At 42.1% G+C, this 14,470-nt stretch overlaps 1 protein-coding gene across 3 annotated transcripts in view; it reads left to right on the top strand.

The window, feature by feature from the left end:
• LOC121579921 (neuronal PAS domain-containing protein 2-like) overlaps window positions 1–14,470 on the top strand; it is a 62,349-nt gene that overhangs the window by 36,856 nt on the left and 11,023 nt on the right. Inside the window, exons 8-16 of one of the 3 annotated variants that reach the window (XM_041894918.1) lie at window positions 2,307–2,420; window positions 5,050–5,168; window positions 9,263–9,345; window positions 10,966–11,072; window positions 11,401–11,548; window positions 11,817–11,901; window positions 12,221–12,350; window positions 12,569–12,675; window positions 12,783–12,863. In XM_041894918.1, coding sequence (XP_041750852.1) covers window positions 2,307–2,420; window positions 5,050–5,168; window positions 9,263–9,345; window positions 10,966–11,072; window positions 11,401–11,548; window positions 11,817–11,901; window positions 12,221–12,350; window positions 12,569–12,675; window positions 12,783–12,863 — 974 coding nt within the window. Of the gene's footprint in view, window positions 1–2,306; window positions 2,421–5,049; window positions 5,169–9,262; window positions 9,346–10,965; window positions 11,073–11,400; window positions 11,549–11,816; window positions 11,902–12,220; window positions 12,351–12,565; window positions 12,676–12,782; window positions 12,864–14,470 lie in introns of all 3 variants that reach the window. The other 2 variants (XM_045224349.1, XM_045224350.1) reach the window with 2 other exon arrangements.

Genomic DNA, 14,470 nt, shown 5'->3' with positions numbered 1-14,470 from the left:
CTTTACACCATTCCAGCCCATGCTTGGCAGTGCGCATGTTGATCTTAGGCTATAGAAGCTCCCGACGAACAGTTATTGTGCTGACGTTGCTTCAAGAGGCAGTTTGGAACTTGGTAGTGAGTGTTGCAACCGAGGACAGATGATTTTTACGCGCTTCAGCACTTGGTGGTCCTGTTCTGTGAGCTTGGGGGCCTACCACTTTGCGGCTTAGCCGTTGTTGCTCCTAGTCGTTTCCACTTCACAATAACAGCACTTACAGTTGACCGGGGCAGCTCTAGCAGAACAGAAATTTGACTAACTGACTTGTTGGAAAGATGGCGTCCTATGACGGTGCCACGTTTAAAGTCACTAAGCTCTTCAGTAAGGCCATTCTACTGCAAATGTTTGTCTATGGAGATTGCATGGCTGTGTCCTCGATTTTATACACCTGTCAGCAACGCGTGTAGCTGAAATAGTTGAATCCACTAATTTGAAGGGGTGTCCACATACCTTTGTATATACAGCTCTGGAAAAAATTAAGAGACCACTGCAAATCTTTCTTAAATCAGCATCTCTACATGTATGATAGCCATTCCATTCCAGTGTCTGTTGAATTCCAACACAGGCACACCTCATTCTACTGCATTAGGTACTGATTAGGTGATCACCTGAACCAAATGTTATTTAACGAGGAAAAGTATAAAAACCACTGCTGTGGTCATCACTATCCTCTTGCAATAGGACCAGCTGGATGGCAAAAACAGTGCTAATAGTACCTCAAAAGTAATATTAATCAAAAAATAACTATTGACCATGCCAAAAGAGTTGAAAAGGAAAGTTTTGAGTGAGGAAAAGAAGGGTTCAATTCTGGCTTTACTGGCAGAGGGATACAGTGAGCGTCAGGTTGCTTCCATCCTTAAAATTTCAAAGACGGCGGTTCATAAGAACAAGGTCAAGCAGCAGACATTGGGGACAACAAAGCTACAGACCGGCAGAGGGCGAAAACGACTCTCTACTGACAGGGATGACCGCCAACTCATTCGAATTTCACTCAACAACCGTAGTATGACATCAAGTGACCTACAAAAAGAATGGCAAACGGCAGTTGGGGTGAAGTGCACGGCGAGGACGGTTCGAAACAGGCTCCTAGGGGCAGGGCTGAAGTTGTGCAAAGCTAGAAAAAAGCCCTTCATCAATGAGAAGCAAAGAAGAGCCAGGCTGAGGTTTGCAAAAGACCATAAAGATTGGACCGTAGAGGACTGGAGTAAGGTAATCTTCTCTGATGAGTCCAATTTTCAGCTTTGCCCAACACCTGGTTGTCTAATGGTTAGACGGAGACCTGGAGAGGCCTACAAGCCACAGTGTCTTGCACCCACTGTGAAATTTGGTGGAGGATCGGTGATGATCTGGGGGTGCTTCAGCAAGGCTGGAATCGGGCAGATTTGTCTTTGTGAAGGATGCATGAATCAAGCCACGTACAAGGTTGTCCTGGAAGAAAACTTGCTTCCTTTTGCTCTGACATTGTTCCCCAACTCTGAGGATTGGTTTTTCCAGCAGGACAATGCGCCATGCCACACAGCCAGGTCAATCAAGGTGTGGATGAAGGACCACCAGATCAAGACCCTGTCATGGCCAGCCCAATCTCCAGACCTGAACCCCATTGAAAACTTCTGGAATGTGATCAAGAGGAAGATGGATGGTCACAAGCCATCAAGCAAAGCCGAGCTGCTTGAATTTTTGCGCCAGGAGTGGCATAAAGTCACCCAACATCAATGTGAAAGACTGGTGGAGAGCATGCCAAGACGCATGAAAGCTGTGATTGAAAATCAGGGTTATTCCACCAAATATTGATTTCTGAACTCTTCCTAAGTTAAAACATTAGTATTGTGTTGTTTAAAAATGAACATGAACTTATTTTCTTTGCATTATTCGAGGTCTGACAACACTGCATCTTTTTTGTTATTTTGACAAGTAAGTAATTTTCTGCAAATAAATGCTCTAAATGACAATCTTTTTATTTGGAATTTGGGAGAAATGTTGTCAGTAGTTTATAGAATAAAACAAAAAATTTAATTTCACCCAAACACATACCTATAAATAGTAAATCCAGAGAAACTGATAATTTTGCAGTGGTCTCTTAATTTTTTCCAGAGCTGTATATATAGTGTATATAAAAAAGGAAGAGCCGATAGAGGATGTGTAAGTACAACCTGGTAATGGGTTATTTGCTGTGGCAGTAAATATTTTCTCAATGTATTTTTCTTTATGACGAGCATTGTGTTTTGTTGAAGAAACTCCAGCTAACTCCCATCTGCTCTTTTTTACAGGTAAGACACACATTGAGTTCTGTTGTCATTTAGCCAGAGGAAACATCCACCCAAAGGAACCGCCTACATATGAGTATGTGAAATTTGTCGGAGATTTCAAGTTTCATAACAATGGTGAGTGATTGATTATCATCTGTATTTTATGTGCCATTTCATCTTTAGCTACTGATTGAGCTCCAATTTGATAAAAATACAGTTAACTATCTAGTTATATTAATAAGGCCAACTTCTGCATTCAATTGAGTTTGGAATGAAGATTTGTGCCATAAACCAGATGTTATGTCATGAAAACTTACTCATGACATAAAACAGGCAGACAATCCAACAGGTTTTTAAACCGTTTCAGAACGGCATATCTCATTTTGGATCACTATTCAAATATCAGGCTAATTGACTGGAAAATGAGACGTTTGAGGAAATGTTTCCCTCTCCTATGAAATGACGCTCCGTACTGTTGGGTATTTCCATACTCTTTAAAGTGCGGGACTTCCAGTCGTTTGAATAGCATAATGCCATAGTAAGGTCACCAGAATGTGTGTTGAGATGGAACGGTTATGTAAAGTTATTTGGCACTCGTAGAATAACCCCACACAGCCAATCATAGATTTATTGTGTCTGATTTGCCATTACCCTCGACTCTTAGCTGGAGATCACTACTCCAGTCCTCAGGGGCCACAGTCCTGCTGATTTTTCCTTTCTCAAATTAGTGTGTGATTAAAGGGGCAAGTACAAAATCCCCAGCACACACTGCTGTGGCCGGGAAACACAGTTGACTTTGTTTCACAGCGCCTACTTCCTCTTGTAACAGATATACAGTGGGAGAAAAAAGTATTTAGTCAGCCACCAATTGTGCAAGTTCTCCCACTTAAAAAGATGAGAGAGGCCTGTAATTTTCATCATAGGTACACGTCAACTATGACAGACAAATTTAGATTTTTTTTCTCCAGAAAATCACATTGTAGGATTTTTAATGAATTTATTTGCAAATTATGGTGGAAAATAAGTATTTGGTCACCTACAAACAAGCAAGATTTCTGGCTCTCACAGACCTGTAACTTCTTCTTTAAGAGGCTCCTCTGTCCTCCACTCGTTACCTGTATTAATGGCACCTGTTTGAACTTGTTATCAGTATAAAAGACACCTGTCCACAACCTCAAACAGTCACACTCCAAACTCCACTATGGCCAAGACCAAAGAGCTGTTAAAGGACACCAGAAACAAAATTGTAGACCTGCACCAGGCTGGGAAGACTGAATCTGCAATAGGTAAGCAGCTTGGTTTGAAGAAATCAACTGTGGGAGCAATTATTAGGAAATGGAAGACATACAAGACCACTGATAATCTCCCTCGATCTGGGGCTCCACGTAAGATCTCACCCCCGTGGGGTCAAAATGATCACAAGAACGGTGAGCAAAAATCCCAGAACCACACGGGGGGACCTAGTGAATGACCTGCAGAGAGCTGGGACCAAAGTAACAAAGCCTACCATCAGTAACACACTACGCCGCCAGGGACTCAAATCCTGCAGTGCCAGACGTGTCCCCCTGCTTAAGCCAGTACATGTCCAGGCCTGTCTGAAGTTTGCTAGAGTGCATTTGGATGATCCAGAAGAGGATTGGGAGAATGTCATATGATCAGATGAAACAAAAAATATAACTTTTTGGTAAAAACTCAACTCGTCGTGTTTGGAGGACAAAGAATGCTGAGTTGCATCCAAAGAACACCATACCTACTGTGAAGCATGGTGGTGGAAACATCATGCTTTGGGGCTGTTTTTCTGCAAAGGGACCAGGACGACTGATCCGTGTAAAGGAAAGAATGAATGGGCCCATGTATCGTGAGATTTTGAGTGAAAACCTCCTTCCATCAGCAAGGGCATTGAAGATGAAACGTGGCTGGGTCTTTCAGCATGACAATGATCCCAAACACACCGCCCGGGCAACAAAGGAGTGGCTTCAGTAAGAAGCATTTCAAGGTCCTGGAGTGGCCTAGCCAGTCTCCAGATCTCAACCCCATAGAAAATCTTTGGAGGGAGTTGAAAGTCCGTGTTGCCCAGCGACAGCCCCAAAACATCACTGCTCTAGAGGAGATCTGCATGGAGGAATGGGCCAAAATACCAGCAACAGTGTGTGAAAACCTTGTGAAGACTTACAGAAAACGTTTGACCTGTGTCATTGCCAACAAAGGGTATATAACAAAGTATTGAGAAACTTTTTTTATTGACCAAATACTTATTTTCCACCATAATTTGCAAATAAATTCATTAAAAATCCTACAATGTGATTTTCTGGAGAAAAAAAAGCTCATTTTGTCTGTCATAGTTGACGTGTACCTATGATGAAAATTACAGGCCTCTCTCATCTTTTTAAGTGGGAGAACTTGCACGATTGGTGGCTGACTAAATACTTTTTTCCCCCACTGTACCTGTGTGGGGTTGATGATAATATATTATAATATAATATAATAATATGCCATTTAGCAGACGCTTTTATCCAAAGCGACTTACAGTCATGTGTGCATACATTTTTACGTATGGGTGGTCCCGGGGATCGAACCCACTACCCTGGCGTTACAAGCGCCATGCTCTACCAATTGAGCTACAATTAATCACCCATAGTGTCTATAATATACTGTTGTAATGCACCTAATGGATTGTAGTTGTTTATTCATATTTGCTATTCCTACATCATCCTCTGGTGAGGTATTTAGAGTGACTGTTGTTTCTGTTGTTTCTGACTCACAGTGCCTACATCCTCTTGTAACGGGTTTGAGTTGACATTACCAAGAACCCTGCCGTCGTCGCTGGAAGAGCAGGTCTGCCTTGTTGCCACTGTACGATTAGTCACTCCACAGTTTTTAAAGGTAAGATCATGTTTCTTTTGCTAAATCTTTCCTGATTCCATTTGAGGACATACAAATGGTTTATGTTTGTGGATATTACGTGTAAAGAACGGTGGAAAGGTGTTGAAGAGGGAGCAGAAAATAGTACATTTAGAAAATCCTTGTAAGGCCTGTTTTAGAGGTTTTTGCATTGTGAATCTTCATATTGTAGGCATATAAGGTGATTATTATTATTATTATTATTATTATTATTATAAGGTACTTATTGAGTCATGAAAGACATCACAAAACTGGGACTTGAATAATACTCCATAACTATACATTTTGCAGATAGAACCTTATAATTCCAAGTCCTTGACTATTCATATCTTATGCGATGGCCCTCTTTTGCAATTATTTAGATTTTTTCACCAGTTTTGCAGAAGAATGGCTCTTTCTGGCTAACATATATAAATACAGGTACAGTTGAAGTCGGAAGTTTACATGCACTTAGGTTGGAGTCATTAAAACTCGTTTTTCAACCACTCCACAAATGTCTTGTTAACAAACTATAGTTTTGGCAAGTCGGTTAGGACATCTACTTTGTGCATGACACAAGTAATTTTTCCAACAATTGTTTACAGACAGATTATTACACTTATAATTCACTGTATCACAATTCCAGTGGGTCAGAAGTTTACATACACTAAGTTGACTGTGCCTTTTAAACAGCTTGGAAAATTCCAGAAAATGATGTCATGGCTTTAGAAGCTTCTGATAGGCTAATTGACATCATTTGAGTCAATTGGAGGTGTACCTATGGATGTATTTCAAGGCCTACCTTGAAACTCAGTGCCTCTTTGCTTGACATCATGGGAAAAGCAAAATAAATCAGCCAAGACCTCAGAAAACAAATTGTAGACCTCCACACGTCTGATTCATCCTTGGGAGCAATTTCCAAATGCCTGAAGGTACCACGTTCATCTGTACAAACAATAGTACGCAAGTATAAACACCATGGGACCACGCAGCTGTCATACCGCTCAGGAAGGAGACGCGTTCTGTCTCCTAGAGATGAATGTACTTTGGTGCGAAAAGTGCAAATCAATCCCGAACAACAGCAAAGGATCTTGTGAAGAGGCTGGAGGAAACAGGTACAAAGTTTTTTTTTATTTTTAATTTTTTTATTTAACCTTTATTTAACCAGGTAAGCCAGTTGAGAACAAGTTCTCATTTACAACTGCGACCTGGCCAAGATAAAGCAAAGCAGTGCGATTAAAAACAACAACACAGAGTTACATATGGGGTAAAACAAAACATAAAGTCAAAAATACAACAGAAAATATATATACAGTGTGTGCAAATGTAGCAAGTTATGGAGGTAAGGCAATAAATAGGCTATAGTGCAAAATAATTACAATTAGTATTAACACTGGAATGATAGATGTGCAAGAGATGATGTGCAAATAGAGATACTGGGGTGCAAATGAGCAAAATAAATAACAATATGGGGATGAGGTAGTTGGGTGGGCTAATTTCAGATGGGCTGTGTACAGGTGCAGTGATCGGTAAGGTGCTCTGACAACTGATGCTTAAAGTTAGTGAGGGAGATAAGAGTCTCCAGCTTCAGAGATTTTTGCAATTCGTTCCAGTCATTGGCAGCAGAGAACTGGACGGAATAGCGGCCAAAGGAGGTGTTGGCTTTGGGGATGACCAGTGAGATATACTTGCTGGAGCGCATACTACGGGTGGGTGTTGCTATGGTGACCAATGAGCTAAGATAAGGCGGGATTTGCCTAGCAGTGATTTATAGATGGCCTGGAGCCAGTGGGTTTGGCGATGAATATGTAGTAAGGACCAGCCAACAAGAGCGTACAGGTCACAGTGGTGGGTAGTATATGGGGCTTTGGTGACAAAACGGATGGGACTGTGATAGACTACATCCAATTTGCTGAGTAGAGTGTTGGAGGCTATTTTGTAAATGACATCGCCGAAGTCAAGGATCGGTAGGATAGTCAGTTTTACGAGGGCATGTTTGGCAGCATGAGTGAAGGAGGCTTTGTTGCGAAATAGGAAGCCAATTCTAGATTTAGCTTTGGATTGGAGATTCTTAATGTGAGTCTGGAAGGAGAGTTTACAGTCTAACCAGACACCTAGGTATTTGTAGTTGTCCACATACTCTAGGTCAGACCCGTCGAGAGTAGTGATTCTAGTCGGGTGGGCGGGTGCCAGCAGCGTTCGATTGAAGAGCATGCATTTAGTTTTACTAGTGTTTAAGAGCAGTTGGAGGCTACTGAAGGAGTGTTGTATGGCATTGAAGCTCGGTATCTATATCCACAGTAAAACGAGTCCTATATCGACATAACCTGAAAGGCCGCTCAGCAAGGAAGAAGCCACTGCTCCAAAACCGCCATAAAAAAGCCAGACTACGGTTTGCAACTGCACATGGGGACAAAGATCGTACTTTTTGGAGAAATGTCCTCTGGTATGATGAAACAAAAATAGAACTGTTTGCCCATAATGACCATTGTTATGTTTGGAGGAAAAAGGGGGTTGCTTGCAAGCCGAAGAACACCATCCCAACTGTGAAGCACGGGGGTGGCAGCATCATGCTGTGGGGTTGCTTTGCTGCAGGAAGGACTGGTGCACTTCACAATATAGATGGCATCATGAGGAAGGAAAATTATGTGGCTATATTGAAGCAACATCTCAAGACATCAGTCAGGAAGTTAAAGCTTGGTCTCAAATGGGTCTTCCAAATGGACAATGACCCCAAGCATACTTCCAAAGTTGTGCCAAAATGGCTTAAAAACAACAAAGTCAAGGTATTGGAGTGGCCATTACAAAACCCTGACCTCAATCCTATAGAAAATGTGTGGGAAGAACTGAAAAAGCATGTGCGAGCAAGGAGGCCTACAAACCTGACTCAGTTACACCAGCTCTGTCAGGAGGAATGGGCCAAAATTCCCCCAACTTATTGTGGGAAGCTTGTGGAAGGCTACCCGAAACGTTTGACCCAAGTTAAACAATTTAAAGGCAATGCTACCAAATACTAATTGAGTGTATGTGAACTTCTGACCCACTGGGAATTTGATGAAAGAAATAAAAGCTTAAATAAATCATTCTCTCTACTATTATTCTGACATTTCACATTCTTAAAATAAAGTGGTGATCCTAACTGACCTAATACAGGGAATTTTTGCTAGGATTAAATGTCAGGAATTGTGAAAAACTGAGTTTAAATGTATTTGGCTAAGGTGTATGTAAACTTCCAACTTTATTTTTTAATTTTTTTTATTTAACCTTTATTTAACTAGGCAAGTCAGTTAAGAACAAATTATTATTTACAATGACGGCCTACACCGGCCAAACCCGGACGACACTGGGCCAATTGTGCGCCACCCTATGGGACTCCCAATCACGGCCGGTTGTGATACAGCCTGGAATCGAACCAGGGGGTCTGTAATGACGCCTCAAACACTGAGATGCAGTGCCTTAGACCGCTGCACCACTCTGTACCTTGGAGCATGTTTAAGGCCCATTGGAGAGGCATTGCTGTTTTCTCTTATATCATTATATATATCAATACGAAACTTTCCCATAGAAGGAGTATTTCACAAAAAATACAAACTTTGCACATTTCATGGATATCTAGCAAGTAGTTTGCTTACTATGGGCATCAGAGACCTGACAAATATTTAAGTTTACTCATATAGAGGTAAGCTTTAGCAATGTTCCTAGTTATCCATAGGATATAGTGAATTTGTCATTTTAGTGAACTATTGCTTTAACAAATATATGGTGAACATGAATTCATGTACTTGAAAATGTGGTTTGAAGAAAGGGTATTCTCTTCATTTATAAATGACTTTACTTTTCTATGAAATAACCTTTTTACTCAACCCAGATCCACTTTTGAGAAAAACAATGTTACAATTACAACCCCCTCTCCTAAAAAAACACATTTACAAATGTCCCAGGATTTTGATACTCTGTACTATTACCTTTAAGGGGAGATCTAGACTCTTTGCAGACAGAACCTTATATAATTCCAAGGTCAGAATAGATTTTATAGGATTTAAGGACTGGTTATCTAGTGCTTTGTCTTAAATTGTATTTTTTGTTTCTTTGACCAGGATTTGTGTAATGTGGAAGATCCCTGTGATGAATTTACCTCCAGACACAGCCTTGAATGGAAGTTCCTGTACTTAGATCACAGGTAAGAGGAGCTGAGAAACATTCATATCTTGTCTTCCATCTGTTATCTGTCTTTAATTGGATATGTTTCATAGCCTGATGGAAAGCTACACTATCATCGATGCCCATCAACTGACATCCTCTGAGCTGCACATCTTTAGCACTACAGGAACACATAGATTTAAGAGGACAACTGCTGTTCTCTCCTGTCCCTATGTTGGCATTTACATGATATTGTTGTTTGTAAACTCTGTTAACTGGTGTGTCATACTGCCCCGCTGTGTGTCCCTTGGTTACGTGCCATCTGATTGGTTTTGGGTGATCAGGCTCAGTGATCAGCAGACTGCTGCTAGTAGTGTGACTGACTGATTGTGCTAGTTTCCACTGTGTGGCCAGGCCTCCTCACCCAGTAAGGCCTTTAAACCTGCTGCCCTGGATAGTGAGCCACAAGATTAGTCTGCAATGCCAAGTGATAAAGGCCCAGTGAGGCTCAGCCCAGACTGCTACATTCTATCATTCATGACACCAGCGCTGCAGTATCAAATCACATCCATTAACATTTGTTTTTGCCACATTTATTCTATTACAAACATGTTACATTTTACATTTTAGTCATTTAGCAGAAGCTCTTATCCAGAGCGACTTACAGTTAGTGAGTGCATAATTGTTTTTCATACTGGTCCCCCGTGGGAAACGAACCCACAACCCTGGCGTTGCAAACGCCATGCTCTACCAACTGAGCTACACGGGACTATACGTTAATGCATACTTTTAAATTATATTATGTGAGCCAAACATAAAATAGAAAATAAAAAATATATTTAAACATTTTCCTTAAAGTATAACTTTTTTGAAAGTTCTAATGTTACTGTCCCCACTACAACAACAAAAACACTTAAATACATGTAATTTTGTCCCTGAAACATTTAATTGAAATACTGTAGAATTCCATTCATTCCTATGGAGGACTGCTGCTTCTGAGGAGTGCCAATATGGCCGACAGGTGGCTTCAAAGCCTCTCATTGGCCAATACATAGCATCAGCAATCCAGGGTTTATATATTATTGGGTAAAACCAGGGGAGGAAATTGTACGTCCTGTCCTCTGCTGAACTATAATTGGACATTCACAGCTTCTTGCCAAACTACTGTGCTCTGCGCTGGGTTACAAGAATGGCTGCCTCCATAATGTGACCTGCATGCCATTCTGAATTTGGATTATGGGGGCCTAGGCTAAGTGGATTTAACTGAGCATTGATGAATGAAATGCATCAAGTGAGACAAAATCATGTCATAATCATAGCTGTGATTATACCGCATGAGAAACGTCACACTCGCTCAGCCCTAACCAATTTAGAGGTGATATTCTGTCAATGTGTCATATCAGTATGCATAAGATGAGGTTCTATTGCCCTGTGTGCTTGAGACAATACAGACTTGTTAGGTTTATTTAATCGTAATGTTTATGTATTTTTCAATGTACTTGTCAAGGTAGTTATGGAATTATCAATCAAGTTATACTCTCCAGGCTATAAAATGGTACATTCCGACAAAATAAATACTGTAGTTATTGTCCCTGTTTAACCAGTCTGTTGTTGTCATAAAACATAGTTGTTTAATATCTTGATTATTCTCTCTTTCCAGAGCTTCACCAATCATCGGCTACTTGCCCTTTGAAGTTCTTGGGACTTCTGGCTATGATTACTATCATGTGGATGACTTGGAGCTAATAGCGCAGTGTCATAAGCAATGTAAGCAACTCTCTCCACTTTCTACTCTCTCTCTTTCACCTCCCCCTCTCCTACCCTCTCTCGCCCTGCCTCACTACCACAGGATCCAGGCAACCATTTCACAAAAATAGGTCATCCCGCTGTAGTTACATTTCTATTTCCACTTCACCAAAGTGCATAAAAAGCCTGGAACAATGAGGCTGCTTAGAGTTTTTCACCCCTGCCCTGATGTTTTAGGATGACGCAAACATCTCCTACCTTGTACACTGTGAACTAGGGCAGTGTGGTGTAGTGGTTTGTATATGCCTGACTGCTGAAAATATCCCTCTGTGTTGTGTTGTCTTCACAGTAATGCAGTTTGGGAAGGGTAAATCCTGCTACTATCGGTTTCTGACCAAGGGTCAGCAGTGGATCTGGCTCCAGACACACTACTACATTACATACCACCAGTGGAACTCCAAGCCAGAGTTCATAGTGTGCACTCACACAGTCGTCAGGTAAACCTAATTCCTCTGTCTCTCTCTGTCATGTTTGGTACAGTATACTCTGACGCCCCATGAGGGTGAGAAAGTTATCACCTCCCTATAGTTCATCAAGATCAGTCTAGTGTAGAGCTATTGAACCTTATCTACTGCATTAGGGGTCTGTGGTATCTGTCTGTCATTTGATATTGTAAATTGAGGATGAATATGATGGGAAAGCTTGATTTATGGGCAGATCATTTGACATTTGATCTTTCTATTGCACTCTTTCACGGACTTGTAGTTATGCGGAGGTGCGAGCGGAGAGGAGGAGAGAGTTTGGCTTGGAGGAGACATCACCTGAGATGGCCACTTCATCATCCATAAAGGTATGAAGAAGAGACTCTGGGATCAAATATAAATAATGAGTCATAAAGAATGTTACAATAACATACAGTATTCAAATTTCATAATGCATAGCCATTTTACCAAGTCGAGTTCCAATTGTAGCAATCATGTACAGTAGTGCTTTACTTCCCACTCCTATGTCAGTGTTCAGAACTGAATGGGATGGTGAATTGCCATGCAAATACGGCGCTATCCAGTGTCAGGCATTGTTGTGTGAATTCTGGGGTAAAAGCAGATGTGTCCCAGATCTTGTTATTGGTTCTGTCAGTACTTAATGCTCCTCTATCCTGTGTGTTCGAGGCTCAGGAGGTGTACCTGGACATCTGTCCCATTCTGGACCCCCCTGGACTGGACAGGATGAGCGGGGCACGCTCAGTGTCCTCCCACAGCTCCCGGAAGTCCTCCCACACGACCCTGTCTGACTCAGCATGTGAGTCCCCCTGCTGCTCTCTTTGTCCAGATAACCCAAATACCCCATACTGAATCAGTCCGTTCCGACTTGAACCCTGTACCATACAACACCACTCTCACCCTAATCCAAACTCTGCACCACAACACACTTACTTAATGTATACTATTTATTTAGATGGTTAATTATGAAGTATGCTTAACCTTCTATGGTACCTATTGATACATTTTTCCCAGCAGCCAACTCGTCTTTGCGGTACACAGATGCTTGCACACCATCACGGCAGTCAGCATCCATCGCTGGGACAGAGGAGAATTCGGCCAGACTCGCACCCAGTAGTGCAAAGGTCAGTTCACCTCATTATGAACTAGCCGGTGGAAAAACCAACATTAGCCCGGCAGTAGCTTCCTGCTCAACTCCCTGTCTCTGTTTTTGTTGTCCTTCTCCTTGTAGACTTTGGGGCTAAACTCTTTTGACCTCCTTCCCCAACTGAGCATCCCTCTTTCTCCTACCTGCAGCCAGCACTCCGCAATGGTGGGTGTTTAGTCTTCCTCTCTCCTGTCTGTCACCTGCCTGCAACAATTTCAAAGATTTTACTCAGTTACTATAGTTCCTACAAGGAAATCAGTCAATTGAAATAAATTCAGTAGGCCCTAATCTATGGATTTCACATGACTGGGAATACAGATATGCATCTGTTGGTCACAGATACCTTGAAAAAAAGGTAGGGGTGTGGATCAGAAAACCAGTCAGTATCTGGTGTGACCACCATTTGCCTCATGCAGCGTGACATCTCCTTCGCATAGAGTTGATCAGGCAGTTGATTGTGGCCTGTGGAATGTTGTCCCACTCCTCTTCAATGGCTGTGCGAAGTTCTTGGATATTGGCGGGAACTGGAACACGCTATCGTACACGTCGATCCAGAGCATCCCAAACATGCTCAATGGGTGACATGTCTGGTGAGTATGCAGGCCATGGAAGAACTGGGACATTTTCAGCTTCCAGGAATTGTGTACAGATCCTTGCAACATGGGGCCTTGCATTATCATGCTGAAACATGAGGTGATGGCGGCGGATGAATGGCATGACAATGGGCCTCAAGATCTCGTCACGGTATCTCTGTATATTCTAATTGCCATCGATAAAATGCAATTGTGTTTGTTGTTCCGTAGCTTATGCCTGCCCATACCATAACCCCACCGCCACCATGGGGCACTCTGTTCACAATGTTGACATCAGCAAACCGCTTGCCCACACGATGCCATACACGTCTGCCATCTCGGTTTCCTGTACAGTTGAAATCTGTGAAGAGCACACGTCTCCAGCGTGCCAGTGGCCATCGAAGGTGGGCCGAACTGCAGTCAGGTCAAGACCCTGGTGAGGACGACGAGTACGCAGACGAGCTTGCCTGAGACGGTTTCTGACAGTGTGTGCAGAAATTCTTTGGTTGTGCAAACCCACAGTTTCATCAGCTGTCCGGGTGGCTGGTCGCAGACGATCCCGCGGGTGAAGAAGCCGGATGTGGAGGTCCTGGGCTGGCGCGGTTACACGTGGTCTGCGGTTGTGAGGCCTATTGGATGTACTGCCAAATTCTCTAAAACAACGTTGGAGGCGGCTTATGGTAGAGAAATGAACATTCAGTTCTCTGGCAACAGCTCTGGTGGACATTACTGTAGTCAGTATGCTAATTGCACACTCCCTCAAAACTTGAGACATCTGTGGCATTGTGTTGTGACAAAACTGCACATTTCAGAGTGAGATTTTATTGTCCGCAGCACAAGGTGCACCTGTGTAATGATCATGCTGTTTAATCAGCTTCTTGATATGCCACACCTGTCATGCAGATGGATTATCTTGGCAAAGGAGAAATGCTCATTAACAGGGATGTAAACAAATTTGTGCACAACATTTGAGAGAAATAAGCTTTTTGTACTTTCTTTCAGCTCATGAAACATGGGACCAATGCTTTATATGTTGCCTTTATATTTTTGTTCAGTGTAGATGCAAAACTACTATTCTCAAGTATGTTGAAATTGTCTCAAGATGATCACTCATCTGAAATGAGGCCAAGTAAAAGCATATCCTACATCTGCATGATATGGAAACAAAAAGAGCTGGAAGTGCTAATCAAGCTATAATGA

The sequence above is a fragment of the Coregonus clupeaformis genome, chromosome 13 (genome assembly GCF_020615455.1).
Source record: "Coregonus clupeaformis isolate EN_2021a chromosome 13, ASM2061545v1, whole genome shotgun sequence".
NCBI classification, from domain to species: domain Eukaryota; kingdom Metazoa; phylum Chordata; class Actinopteri; order Salmoniformes; family Salmonidae; genus Coregonus; species Coregonus clupeaformis.
Note: the sequence above shows the minus strand (reverse complement) of the source record. Positions and strands in the feature narration are given on the sequence as shown.